The 13177-nt window shown below is 35.0% G+C and overlaps 1 protein-coding gene across 5 annotated transcripts in view; it reads left to right on the top strand.

Moving 5' to 3' along the window:
* RanBP3 (ran-binding protein 3) overlaps positions 1–13177 on the top strand; it is a 282159-nt gene that overhangs the window by 70534 nt on the left and 198448 nt on the right. For all 5 annotated transcript variants that reach the window (XM_090404725.1, XM_090404727.1, XM_090404724.1 and 2 more), the window contains exons 5-6: positions 4873–4962; positions 10601–10645. In XM_090404725.1, coding sequence (XP_090260851.1) covers positions 4873–4962; positions 10601–10645 — 135 coding nt within the window. The remainder of the gene's footprint in view (positions 1–4872; positions 4963–10600; positions 10646–13177) is intronic.

The following is a 13177-nucleotide window of genomic DNA, read 5'->3' as shown; positions in this document are numbered from 1 at the left end:
GAATGATTGGCTAACTGTTCCCTAAGGTTTGGAAAATTATAATCCTTATAATGAAAAATAACCCTTCTTTAGATATGTGTGTCTATCATTTTCTGTTATTGAATCATAGTGTATTGTTACATTATCTTAGTATCTAGTGCATTTAAACCTTACTTGTTTTCTATTCATACTGATATGATATGTATCACAGATTATGTAATTCTTTTATATCTAATATCATCTATTGCAAGGTTTCTCAACCTTTCTAAGTTCAAGGACCAGTAAAATGCCTAAAACAATTCTACAGACCACTAAGTTATGTAATTTTTTTTTTTTTTTGAAATGTATGTGAGGATTACCATCATTTACATATACAACATTTTACATATACATAAACATTTACAAATGTATAGAAACATAATTAAGTTGGAAGTAAACAATTAAAAGTGTATCATCACTGAACGAGGTTTTAATTTTTATTAAACAAATAAAGGTATCGGTTTCAGATTTTCTGTGGGCAAATGAATGGGTATGTCAGCACCGTCCCACTGACACCCTCCCAGTCATCTGCCCACGGCAACTTTTATATTTTATATGTATCCCCATTCATCTTCACACACTCATTAAGCTCACCCCACAACAACATTTTTAGCGCTGTTGGTACCATGGGCAAATGAATGGGGAATGTAAGTGCCGTCCAGCTGATATCATTCATCTGCCCACAACGACGTTTATTTTTAATCTCCATTCATCTACCCACAGCAACTTTTATATTTTATATGTTATCCCCATTCATCTGCCCATACTCATGAAGCTAGCCTCACAACAATTTTTTCTTCACGCACTCTCTAATTTGACCTGCGACGTGTAAACTGTTCCACTCGCTAAGTACGTTGCGAGACGTGGGAAAATATTTTTATCTTACTCCATTCATCATAATACTGAATACGAACTTGACATCCATGGATTTCGTTATGGATGAATCCCTTGTCCTGTCCAAACCATCCCCTGCATATACCCAAACATTTCACTCAGAACATCCCAAAGCCATTAATGCCCCCATTCACTCACTCACACACACACATACACACACACACTACCGGCCGATACGAATCGCCTTATTTCCCTGAGGAGTTTTCCCATGACCAGCAAAAAAAAAATTTTAATTTATAGATATCGGGAATGACTGGCGAGGTCATTCCCGATATCTATAAACAGTCCAACCCACGATGTCAGTCGCAAAGTACCATTCACGTGGTCAGGTGCATTTTCCAGCCAGCGACCGCATGCTGTATATACCGTACGCATGTGACTTGTACTGATCTTGTTATGATGGTGGTTTTAATTATATCCCTTCTGTTTTATCCAGAGGTACAACAGTGGGCATCGTAAATCTGGCAGATTCATTAATCGTGTGGTGGATTTATTTATATCCATCCTGCGTGGTGCTTGTATTCGTTATGTTGTGATGTGTGTTTCTGTACAATCCATGACTGTACGGATGTTGTTGTGCCAGCAGAGTTGAGCCTCACTGTGACGTCACTTTGCGTAACTGTCGTTTCATCCCTGATTTTGTCCGATTTTGGAAATGGATTAATTCCAAAACCAGCAACGGGAATAATCAGAAACTGTAGTCCAAATAAATAATATGATATAAATATGTTACTACTTACTTTTAATCAGATGGTTCAGCTTCTCGGCCTTTGCAGAGTTGCTGGATATCTGGCTCAATATTGGTCAACTTCAGTCGAAGATCGGCACACACACTAAGACGATTTCTGTATTCCGTTTTTATTTGAAGTAGCGATGAAAATCCTTTCTCACAAAAATAGGTTATAGAAAACTGCATGACGATTTTCAGTGCTTCTTCAGATAATTCGGGAAATTCACTTCTCACTGAAGGCAAGATCCAGAATCGAGCCAAACGAAGATCATGGAATTGTATTTTAAGCCAACTGTCACTTGAATGTGCAATTAACTGTTCTCTTTTTGATAACAAAAGGTCGTTCTTGTGACTATAAGCCTGAAATAGATCTCGAACTCACAGAAATTTCTTATAAAAGTTATTCGGAAAATGTTTCAAAATTATGTTTCAGAATTTTGAGATGGTCAGAAATCCTTTCCAGAAACTCAGAATCAACAAAAAGATCATTTTCCATTAAAAAGGATTCCAATGTTGGAAAAGATGCAGATTTTCTGTCTTTTACATAACTAATGCACAACACAAGTTTTTTTTTTTTTTCCTCGAATGCCTTTATTTTGTCGTAGGTATCAAGAACAGTTAAGGAATTTCCCTGAAGGGAGAGATTTAGTTCATTTAATTTCGAAAAAATGTCTGAAAGATAGGATAGTGTTGATAACCATGCTTCGTCAACAAGGAGTGATGCAAGATTAGAATTACATTCATTTTCAAACAAAAAACTTCGTGCCTTAATTGAAATAAGCTTGTTATTACTTTGCCCCTGGAAATCCAGTGAATTTCAGAATGGAGCAAAAGTTGTATATATTCACTGTCCATTTCATCACAGAATATTGAAAATAAGCTGTTATTTAGCGGTCGAACCTTAATAAAATCATCTAGTTTTACAGCCACTTCTTTCTTGACCATAGAAACAATTCCCATGTATGCTTGCCTGTAAGGGCATGAGCTCCATCCGAACAGAAGCCTGCATTTTTCCTACTGGATTCCTTTGTGTATTGTGTAATTATTGAGAGTGTGAAATATTTCTTCTCCAGTTGTTCAGGATGACAAAGTTCTACGAAACAGAATATCATCATGAATATTGTTATCATGCGCATATCTTATGTAGCATATTAACTGCGCATTACTTGTAGCATCAGTTGTCTCGTCTTTGTAACGTATAATAAGGGCTCTTCTTAACTCTTTCGATTAACTCATATTCTACGTCACCTGTGACCTACATTATCATTGAAAGACGAGTCAAATCAACATCTTTTAGTAACTTTTTTGCCGAACATAGTTTTTACCACATCTTTTATAACTGGAAGTAATAAATTTTCCCCCGATAGAATGAGGTTTCTCTATTTTCACTATGTGCAAATTTAAGAGATAGATGCTTCCAGTGCCTTGCTATTAATCGAACCCATGGTCGAAACTACATCTTTCCCGTGATTTAATGTCTCTAAGCGTCGCTGAAATTGGCTTTTTTCCCAATTTTCTTATTTTTCACATCATTATGTTTAGTTTCTAAATGTCGTCGGAGTTTCGCAGGTTTCATGCACTTGTTCGACAACACACTTCTTAACAGAAAACACATTGAGGTTTCTGTTCACTTTCATCTCCACACCAAGTAAACCCGAATTCCAAATATGAACTGTTATATTTCCTATTGTATTTTTTCTTTGAATTGCTTGTTCCTTCTACTTTAATAGTATCAAATTTACTCGCTGTTACAACATGTGTATCACAATAAGGGTTAGCATCACCTGTTTCATTTGCTCTTCTTTTCAGTCCTTGTTCTAAGCTAGTTTTCCATTATTAAAAAAAAACTTTTCCTAAAAATATATAAATACTGGGGTTAACTCACAACAACTTTGTCCAAGCATCATTTAGCACTTCTGAAGGTATACTGAGCCTTGGTTGAAAGAGGAAAACCTTCAATTATAAAAATCACTAAACAACAGGCAATTGGTTGAAATGTGAATAACACATGTTCACTTCAAATCTGACAAAACAGCAAGGGAAGGTAGAAGCAATAAAACCATATTGTTGTTCACTTCACTCCTCTTATTATTCTTCATTCTGCGGTACAAATGATTGTAGTGCCAGAATGATGAGTAATAAAAGAGGGGTGAAGTGAACAACAATATACTTTTATTGCTTCCGCCTTTGAACATTCTGACACTTTGTTGTTTTTTTAAGTCTCCATTTGATTTCAATAATTTTACTTACTTATTCAATTTTAATTTGTTTGGATAATTTAAAAATATATACTTATTTAATTAATTTAAGTCTGTCTGCAGCCCACCTGTCCCATCGTCACGGACCACAGGTTGAGAAACACTGATTCTATTGGATGTCATCAGATGCTGTATGGTCACTCTGTTGCTTGGTGATGTGCCACACCAGTCCTTGCCATGTGGTCCTATTGTATGCTTTTCTGGAAGCTTCAGCTCTCTGAAGATCATTCCTTCCAGACACAATCTCATTGACGGTTTATTCCTTCCTCTTTTTTCAGAAACTTTACCTTTTTACTGTTTGGAGAAGTCCTTCCATCCTTTCAATGTGTCCAAAGTATTTCAATGTTCTATCAGTATCCTTAAAGAGCCTTAAAAAAAAGTTCTGTTGATCCTTTCTAGCACTCATCCATTTGTTCACCTTTCGGTATATGATATCCTCAGTAGTGTCACATCTTAAACGCAGCAATCCTTTTCTTATCAAACTCTTTAGGTTCCAAGTCTCACGTTCATAAGTCACTGTTGGAAAAACAGCTACATCCATAATCCTCAACTTTATTCCTGTGGAGATAGATCCATCCTTCAAGATTTTAAACAAGTCTTTGACTGTTGTTTTAGCTAGTCTGAATCCTCTTCTGACATCTTCTGAACAGCAACTCTTTGCATTAATAATGGATCCCAGGTAATCAGAACTTACTGACTTCCTCAATTCTTTCTCCATTAAGGTACACTTGTTTCTCAGGAGCTTCCCTCTCTGTATTTTCTTTGAGAACAACAATCTTTATCTTGCCAGGATTGATCTACATATTAAAGTACTTAAAATGTTCACCATGGAAATAAGAGTCCTTGTGAATAAGATCAAGAAAATCATAAGTTACCTAATGAATGCTGATGCCTTTTAAGGATATTTATTTCAGGAGAAACAGTTCATATGTATTAGGCATATAATTATCTCCATTTTCTCTTATTTCTCAGGAATGATAGGAGTTGCAAGGTTATCAAGTAATCCTTTTGCCATAAAAACAGCTACTACACGAAGTCTTGCAGATAGCACAGATAGCAAAGGTAAGGTACATTTAAAAGCTATTTTGTTTTAATGTATGATGGTCTGTTTTACATAAAAATCAAAGCTTAAATAATGTTTATATCAGCTCTAAAAGTATTCAAGTTTGCACAAATTTTAATGTTTCAAAAAAATCCTCCTCCCTACTCCAAAGCTAAACATTTTAAAGAATGAAATGAAAAAAATAAAAACCAACTACAAACCCTGAGACTAGCTATCTTCATGCTGAATCTGTGTGTGATCTCATCATTTTCTTGTGTATTAGACTTGATGATTTGTCATGGCCAAGTAATTTTTGGCTTTATAGAAACAGTTTTAATCTAATTTCCTGTTTTAGCTGTGGTCTTCTTTGTTTGTCAAATTGTGTATGTTCTCTGGCCATTTTGTCTGTCTTGTGGGATGAAAAACCTGAATTTCTGATTTTTCAGCCCTGCACCTCCATATGAGACCATCTTACTCACATTCATTTGAAAAGTTCCTTATTATGGTTTTCTATGTTATACTGTAGATAGGATTTAAACCAGATCTTTCCAGTTAAAGGGCATTGTCGTTACTGACTGTGCTATGAAGGATAAATACATGTTAGAGGTTTAATGGAGTGAAAAAAAAAAAGATTAAAAATATTGTTTAATTCCTCTGATCTTTAGCTGTCACAGGCATCTGAAACACGGACATCTGACAGGTAAAGAACACAGGCAATTTGTTTGGCACAAAACTAAGTGAATCGTGGACAAAGGACTAGAGTCCTAACTAGAAGGGCATCGCCCTTTTTGAGGGTACCTTTTGCTGTCCTAGTGTTTCCATAGTTTGGGATGCTTTATGCTACCATTATTCATTTAGGTTAATCAGGTTAGGCTAATTTTTGAGAACAGTTACAGATTTTCTCTTCTAAATTTGCTATGATGGAGCATGGTCTTTTTCCAGTTGATTCTGTGAGCCATATCCAAAGCATGGCCTTCAAGGCCTGATTGACCATAGTCATGATTGCAAATGTATTTTTTTTAAGTTCCTCTATGTCATTGGTTCTCAAACTTATTTGGCTTACCACTCCCTTTTCCAAAAAAAAAAAAAAAAAAAAAAAATTATTCAGTCCCCACCCCCCTGGAAACTACTTTCTAAGACATGACCAGCTCTGCTTGATACATACAAATGAAAATTGGATCAGCAGTTCTCGAGTTTTAAGCGAACAAGCAGATAGTTACAGAAACAAGTTTGCGTTTTATTATGCATCTAGTAGAGATTTTTGAAGTTTGGAAATAAGACACCTTGGAATTGATTTATTGAAATCAACAAAAGAAACAAATTGCACATAAACATAGGACGAGTTGGAGCTGAAAATTTAATAACGCTATTAAAATTAAGAAAACAAACATAAATTGCACATATGTAAAATTCACACATAAATAGTAAATAATGATCAGTAATATTAAAAACAATCCTAATGAGAAGGATGAGTCTGGTTTGCTACTGCCAATTTATTGATATTTGGCTCTAAATTTATCAGCAACATTCTTAAATCACCACAATCAGCTGTTTGCAGTCAGTATCTTTTTTTAGTTAAAAGATTTGTGACTGCACTGAACCCACGTTCCATTAAATGTGATGATAGAAATGCGATTAAAAACTTTTTTTACTACAGCCCACAATCCAGTATAAAGTATGAGCATTGCTTTTTGCAACTAGAACTGTTGGTACCTGTTTTTGGGATTTTAATTTCAATTCCACATTTGTTGTTACTTCTATCAGTTCTTCTAATTATAAAGATTCTTCTGTTTTTGTACTTGAAAACGGTCCAAAACCTAATTTGGTATTTTCATTTCAAGAATATAGCTGCCGTAGCACAATTGGAAGAATAGTGGAACATTGCACCCTTCGATTGGACAAGACCTGGGTTCGATTCTCGTTGTGACGAGGGGAATCCTTATATGGACTTTTTCAGTTGAAGGTGAGTTAGCCGATCTCATATGGTGATAGCAGGGTTTTTTCTCCCGCAATGTACAGACAAATCGGCCTTCAGAACACATTCAATTTACAGACAAAAAATACTGTTGTTGGTGATGATGGGCGATAGATGGCATTGATGGTAGTAGTGTCATAGTTGGAGAATTAAGTAGTAGTGGAGAGGATGAGATGTATTTAGTGAAGTAGAGTAGTGTGCCCTCCCACTATGAGTTCTTGACTTCCTGGAGGTGTCATATTATAATAATAATAATATCTTTAAATCATTGGTTGAAATTGCAGTGGAGAGAGCCTCCAAGTGCTGACAGTAGTTGAGCACATCTTCGTCACTTTTTTTCCACTGTCGATAGATTTGGAAACTGGCTGAATTCTCCTCATCCTAAGTTTCATTTCATAAGTTTTGACACAAACACAGAAATAACAGCTTTTGTGTGTATTAAATTCAGCTCATCTCCTTGGAGCTGTGGATTTGTTTCATTAAATTTGTTAAACAAGTCAGTCAAATAAGCTAAGTCACTTTTGAAATTAATGAAGTTGGCTTGTAAAGAATCATCTCTGTTGTCTGAAAATGGTAGCACTGAGTCAAAGAGTTTATAAAATAGATTCAAACAGGCACCCTTTGATAGCCAACAAACTTCTGTATCGAGTAGCAAGCGATTGAATTCTTCATCGTTTTCAATACAAAGTTGTCCAAATAATCTGTCATTCAATGAATGACTTTTGATTTTGTTGACTGCTGTAATTACATAATGTGATGACCTGTGTAGACAATCACTAAGGTATTTGGCAACTAAATGTTGGTGATAATCACACAGTGTACAGTGAATACATTGGCACCACCTCTTTGAAATATGCAATAAAACTACAATAGCACCCTATCATCGCTGGAGCATCATTGGTAGCAACTGACAAGATATTATTCAGAGGGATTTCATTTTCTTAAAAGCTCTTCCAATGCACGAAATGTTGATTCTCCTTTAATGTCAGTTAGCAAATAATTCTTGGCAAATTTTTCTTCTTTTATGTATCATACATATTCTAAAAGTAAGGCTTCATTTGGTTAATGGGATAAAAATCCCTTATTGTTTTTCAGCCAGTAAGCGAAACAAAGATCGAAAACTACGATCTGAACGTTTCATGCCGACGAACTGTCAGCGTATCCAAGCGTAAGTGACCACTTGGTAGTGCCACACCACGGCAACTCGTTGCAAAGGTGGAGCAAGCTCCCTCACTGTTCTTGATATTTTCTCATAATGTAAAACACACAGCTCTTAGGAGATGTAATACTGTTTTACATTATGAGGAGAGGTCACTACCCAGACCGGTTTCAACCTTTTTTGAGGTCTCACCAGTGAGTAGCTAGACCTAGAATATCATACTTTATTGCCAGAAAGGTGTGTCACTATATATTTTGGATACGCTGACAGTTCGTCGGCATGAAACGTTCAGATCGTAGTTTTCGATCTTTGTTTCGCTTACTGGCTGAAAAACAATAAGGGATTTTTATCCCATTAACTGATCAACTTCGCCAGGAAAAAATAGCAGTTTGGCTTTTCATCTTAGTTAAGGCTTCATTTCTTGATAAAGTAGACTCATCAAGTTGTATAGAGAGCTGGGTTGTTTTTAAAAATATTCACATAATGAGTCTTCAACATCCTGGGCCAGTTCATCAATTCTTTGTTGTATTATTGCTTAAAGGAATTCTTTTGATAATATCAGAGGCTGGCTTGTGCAGTACAGTGCATATGACCTCACTAACAGATGGTAGGATTAGTTTTCTTCAACATTATGCAGTTTTTCCTGATTTAGCAATCAGTAAGGAAATGTAGGAGGTGCACAACCCATCATCTAGTTTGGATGCTGTTGAAAACATACCTGCCAGTGTTGGTTGTTTCAAAAATTTTTCTTGAAGTGCTTGAAAATATTATAAATCCTTATATTTTTTATCAGCATGAACTTTTGTCAAATGTTCTTCTAGTCTTGAAGGCTTCATAGATTCATTTGAAAAAACCTTTTGGCAAATCAGGCACATTGGTAATGTTTTGTTTGTAGGCGACTGAATAAAGCTGTATTTCAAATATTCAATATTATATTGTCTACATTTCTTCTTGGGTTCAGCCATGATATCTGTTTAAAAAAAAAAGTTAAATTTACAAAATTGCTAGAATGCAATTTCTCAATTTCTTAGGTACCTAAACCAAATTATTTTTACAAGAAAAGGTATAAAAATACTCATGTGAAGCCTGGTGTTTTATTGGAACAACAATAATTTGCTTTATGTGTAATCTGTGTATGTAAGGAAGGAAGGTACCAACTAGGTATCAAATATGCACTAAACTTTTTATGCTGATTTCATGTCTCACATATTTATAGTATTATACAGTGAACAAGTCATAACATGCACATGTTCCTGCCGATGCGTACTAGACATAAAATCCTGATCACTTGAAAGTGCACGCCTGCCAACACTTTACTTGTTAAGACCTATCGTCGGACTTGAACGGCGATTGGCTGTAACTTGCATTTTGTACGTTCCCTTGTAAAATAAAGCAACCATTACGACCTTTACTTACATTATGCAACAGTTATATCATCAAAATTTTTGATAAATTTTTTTCAGCACCTATTTTGTCCTTTATGCTTTCACTTCCCCTTTACATTCAACGCTCCTTTTGCTCATGAGGCCACTACCGCCCCCCGGGATTGTTTCAGCACCCTCAAGGGGGCGGTATTGGTTACCATCGGAATAGAGTGGTTACCACTGCTCTATTCCGATGGTCACTGATATTCTGTCAGTCCATAGCATGCCATCGTACAGAAAAACAGAGAATTCTGTTTAAACCAGTTGCTGAAAAGAAGAGAGTTAGTCCTTAGCGGAGCAGATAAGTGCCTTGGATATAGGGGATGGTGATAGCATTACTAAAATCCTTCCAAAGAGAAGGTTGTGGATTGGAGGAAGGATTGATTTTGATTCTGTGGTGCCTGTAGCTAGAGAAGGTGTGGTGAATATGATTTAGTGCTGCAACAAGAGAGGCCTCATCGGAACAAGTTATAGGCTTTATTGGCTAATGTTTTAATGGTACCATATTGTTGAAGCGGAGAGTTGATGGGAAAGTTAATGTAATTGCCTGTTTCATTGAGTTTCCTATACTAAAAGCCCTCCATATCTACAAGCATGCAGTTTTGCTTTACTACAGGAACAGATCTCTGCCACACACATACACAACACCGTCTTCTACTACCAACAGAGCCATCAGCTCATAGTTATTCACAACCATGAACTCTGTACCATTCACCTTGACATTTCAGAAGCTTCTGCTCAGAAAGAATTCTTACACACAAAGTTCATTACTAATGAAATTGCAAAATATTTTGATCTGAAACTTAATTTAAATATATCCTCAGTGTAACTGTTGATTCAAAAAGATAGAATCAATGGATTTCACAAGTGTGATAAGTGCTACTTGCTAGAATAGTCATAGTATAGTACATATAAAGTTGATTTTCCCCTTCTGCTCCTTCAAAAAAAAAAAAAAAGTTAAGGATAAAACTTTCCTAAAAATTTCTTAAGGAAACAGTCATTCTGGTTAAGTTGGGGCAGTATAGTAGTGCTTAAAATAAAATAATTTATTCTTCATCCATTTAAAAAAAAATTCTAAAACTAACTTTGTTGCATTTTAGAGTCAAGGCCGCTACTTGCTCCACCTACATTGATACTCTCCTCTGGTAAGTTTTTTTTTCTTTCTTTTAATTACGCTATGCAAATTTTTCTGAATTGCCATGTTTTAATATTAGGATTTGAGTGTTTTTGTCTCTAGTTTTTGCATAGTTACTCTATGCAAATTTTTCTGAATTGCCATGTTTTAATATTACTATTTGAGTGTTTTTGTCTCGATATGTTAACATTTTATCCAATAATTTCTTCACATATAATTATTTACATTTAAAAAAAAAAGTCAACTACAAGTACATATATATATACAAAATAAAAGTTAAGATTAGAAAACATTATCCCTTTGTCTTGCATGCTGTGGGAATGCATTTGAACCCATTGTTGATGTCATAAATTGTGATGCATTAATTTATGACGGTATCATAAATTAATGCATCACAATGAACGAGGCATCATCAACACTAAAAAAAATAGGGCCATTACAATATTCAGTGATGATAAAAAAAAAAAAAAGCAAATGAAATTACATATCTTAAGGATATTCTCCTAAAAAATGGATACAATCTCAGAATTATTAATAGCACCTTAAATCATCATCATTCTAAGGGACAGTCACTGTGAAGAGCTCCCTCTTTCAGGCCATTATTTTTCTGGTTTTCCTCTTTAATACTTTGCAACCTCTTCTGATTAATCTAAACATCTCTTCTGAGAATATATATTTCAGCTGTCTTCTGCTTCTTTTCCTGGTATCTTCCCTTCTAATACCTTTATGTATCCATATGTGTCCCAGTTACTTATTTATTTTTCTTTTCTTTTTTTCTTTTTTTTTTTTTTTTTTTTTGTTCAATCAATTCTCAGTTTCTTCATTTTATTTCATGCAAGACTTCATTGGTTTTTCTTTATCTTCAGTTTATTCCTAGCAATACTCTCCAACAGTACATTTCAAATGCCTCAATTATTTTCCAGTCTTATGTGCTGTTATAGTCCAAGTCTCACAACCATATAAAAATGTGCTCCAAACAAATATTTTTATAAATCTTTTTTGTATGTCTTTATTTATCTTACTTGCAAGAAATCTCTTTTTCTATAATACTACTTTTGCCATAGCAGTTCTTCTTTGTATTTCCAACTTACATCTTCTGTCTTCTTGAATGGTTCCTCCAAGAGACATGAACTATTTAACTTGTTCAATATTCTTATCCCTAATTACTATTTTATCTGTCTTATCCTTCAAACTTGCCACCATTATTTTAGTCTTTGCTGCATTTATTTCAAGTCCATAAACAAATAAAACATCGTTCATCCTAGCTAATGTTTTAAATCCTGTTCATTATCAGCTAATACAACTATACCATCAACAGAATGGATCATATGTATCTGCACTCTGCCCACGGTTGTCCTGTTCATTTCTCCTCATCATCATCATCAAATTCCTGCCATGTACCCTTGAGGGGTGTACAGGATATGATAGTACTACATGAAAAATTTTCATCATTACTGACTTCTTATCTACAATTTTCCTCCAGATCAGTCTGTTACTTGTCAAGACTCCAATATTATCAGATCTTATATTTCTGTCGTCTAAGCCACTTTGTACCGTATCAATCCACCTATATCTTGGTCTTCCTCTGGATTGCTATCCTGGCAGAGAACACTTGTTTTGCCAATCTTTCCTCGCCCATTCTGTTTAAATGACCATACCACCTGAGATTAGCTCTGCTAACGCATTCCTGGATGCTGGCAATGTCAACTTCTTTCCTAATATCCTCATTTTTAATATGATATTGCCATTGATGCCATCTGTTCACGCCTCTAATCTTTCTCAGAATTCTCATATCTGTGGTCTCTAGTCTTTGGTCAAGTGTTATACTTCTGACCTAGCTCTCAGATCCATAAGTTAAAACTGGTTTGAACACTATCTTGTATACAGTTAATTTAGTAGTCTGACTAATTTCTCTCTTATTCCATATGAATTTATTCAGTTGACTTCCTACTATACCAGCTTTATTGATTCTGTTGTCTATTTCCATATTTAATTAACCGTCTTCACTAAAAATTGTGCCTAAGTAGGTGTAATGTTTTACTTGTTCCACAGGTTCTCCGTTCATAATGCAGTTGACATTTTCAACGATTCTGCCTATTTTCTTTGTCTTTTTATTGCTGACCTTCATACTATATCTATTACAACAGTTATTCAGTTTAGTCAAGGAATCTTGCAAACTGGTAGCGGATTTATTTAGAAGTATAACATCGTTCGCATAAAGCAAAGAGCTGACATTAACATCTCCAATTTTGATATCATGTTTAATACCACTTTCCTTCATAATGTGATCCATATAGATAATTAATAACAGAGAGGATAATATACATCCTTGTCTCACACCAGATTTAACATTAAACCATCTTCCTGTACTTCCATCAATTCTAACTGCTGACTTACAACTCAAATGAAGACTAAGTACTGTTCATTTCTTCTTTTATTCATTTCATTGCATTCTCTATATACAGGTTGAAAATAAGGGTGACAGTGCACAACTTTGTCTTACACCTGTCTTTATTTCTGCAGTTGCTCATTTTCTTGCTGA

The sequence above is a fragment of the Typopeltis vanoorti genome, chromosome 15 (assembly GCF_054136105.1).
Source record: "Typopeltis vanoorti isolate ZY-2024b chromosome 15, IOZ_Tvanoo_1.0, whole genome shotgun sequence".
Classification (NCBI taxonomy): Eukaryota; Metazoa; Arthropoda; class Arachnida; order Uropygi; family Thelyphonidae; genus Typopeltis; species Typopeltis vanoorti.
Note: the sequence above shows the minus strand (reverse complement) of the source record. Positions and strands in the feature narration are given on the sequence as shown.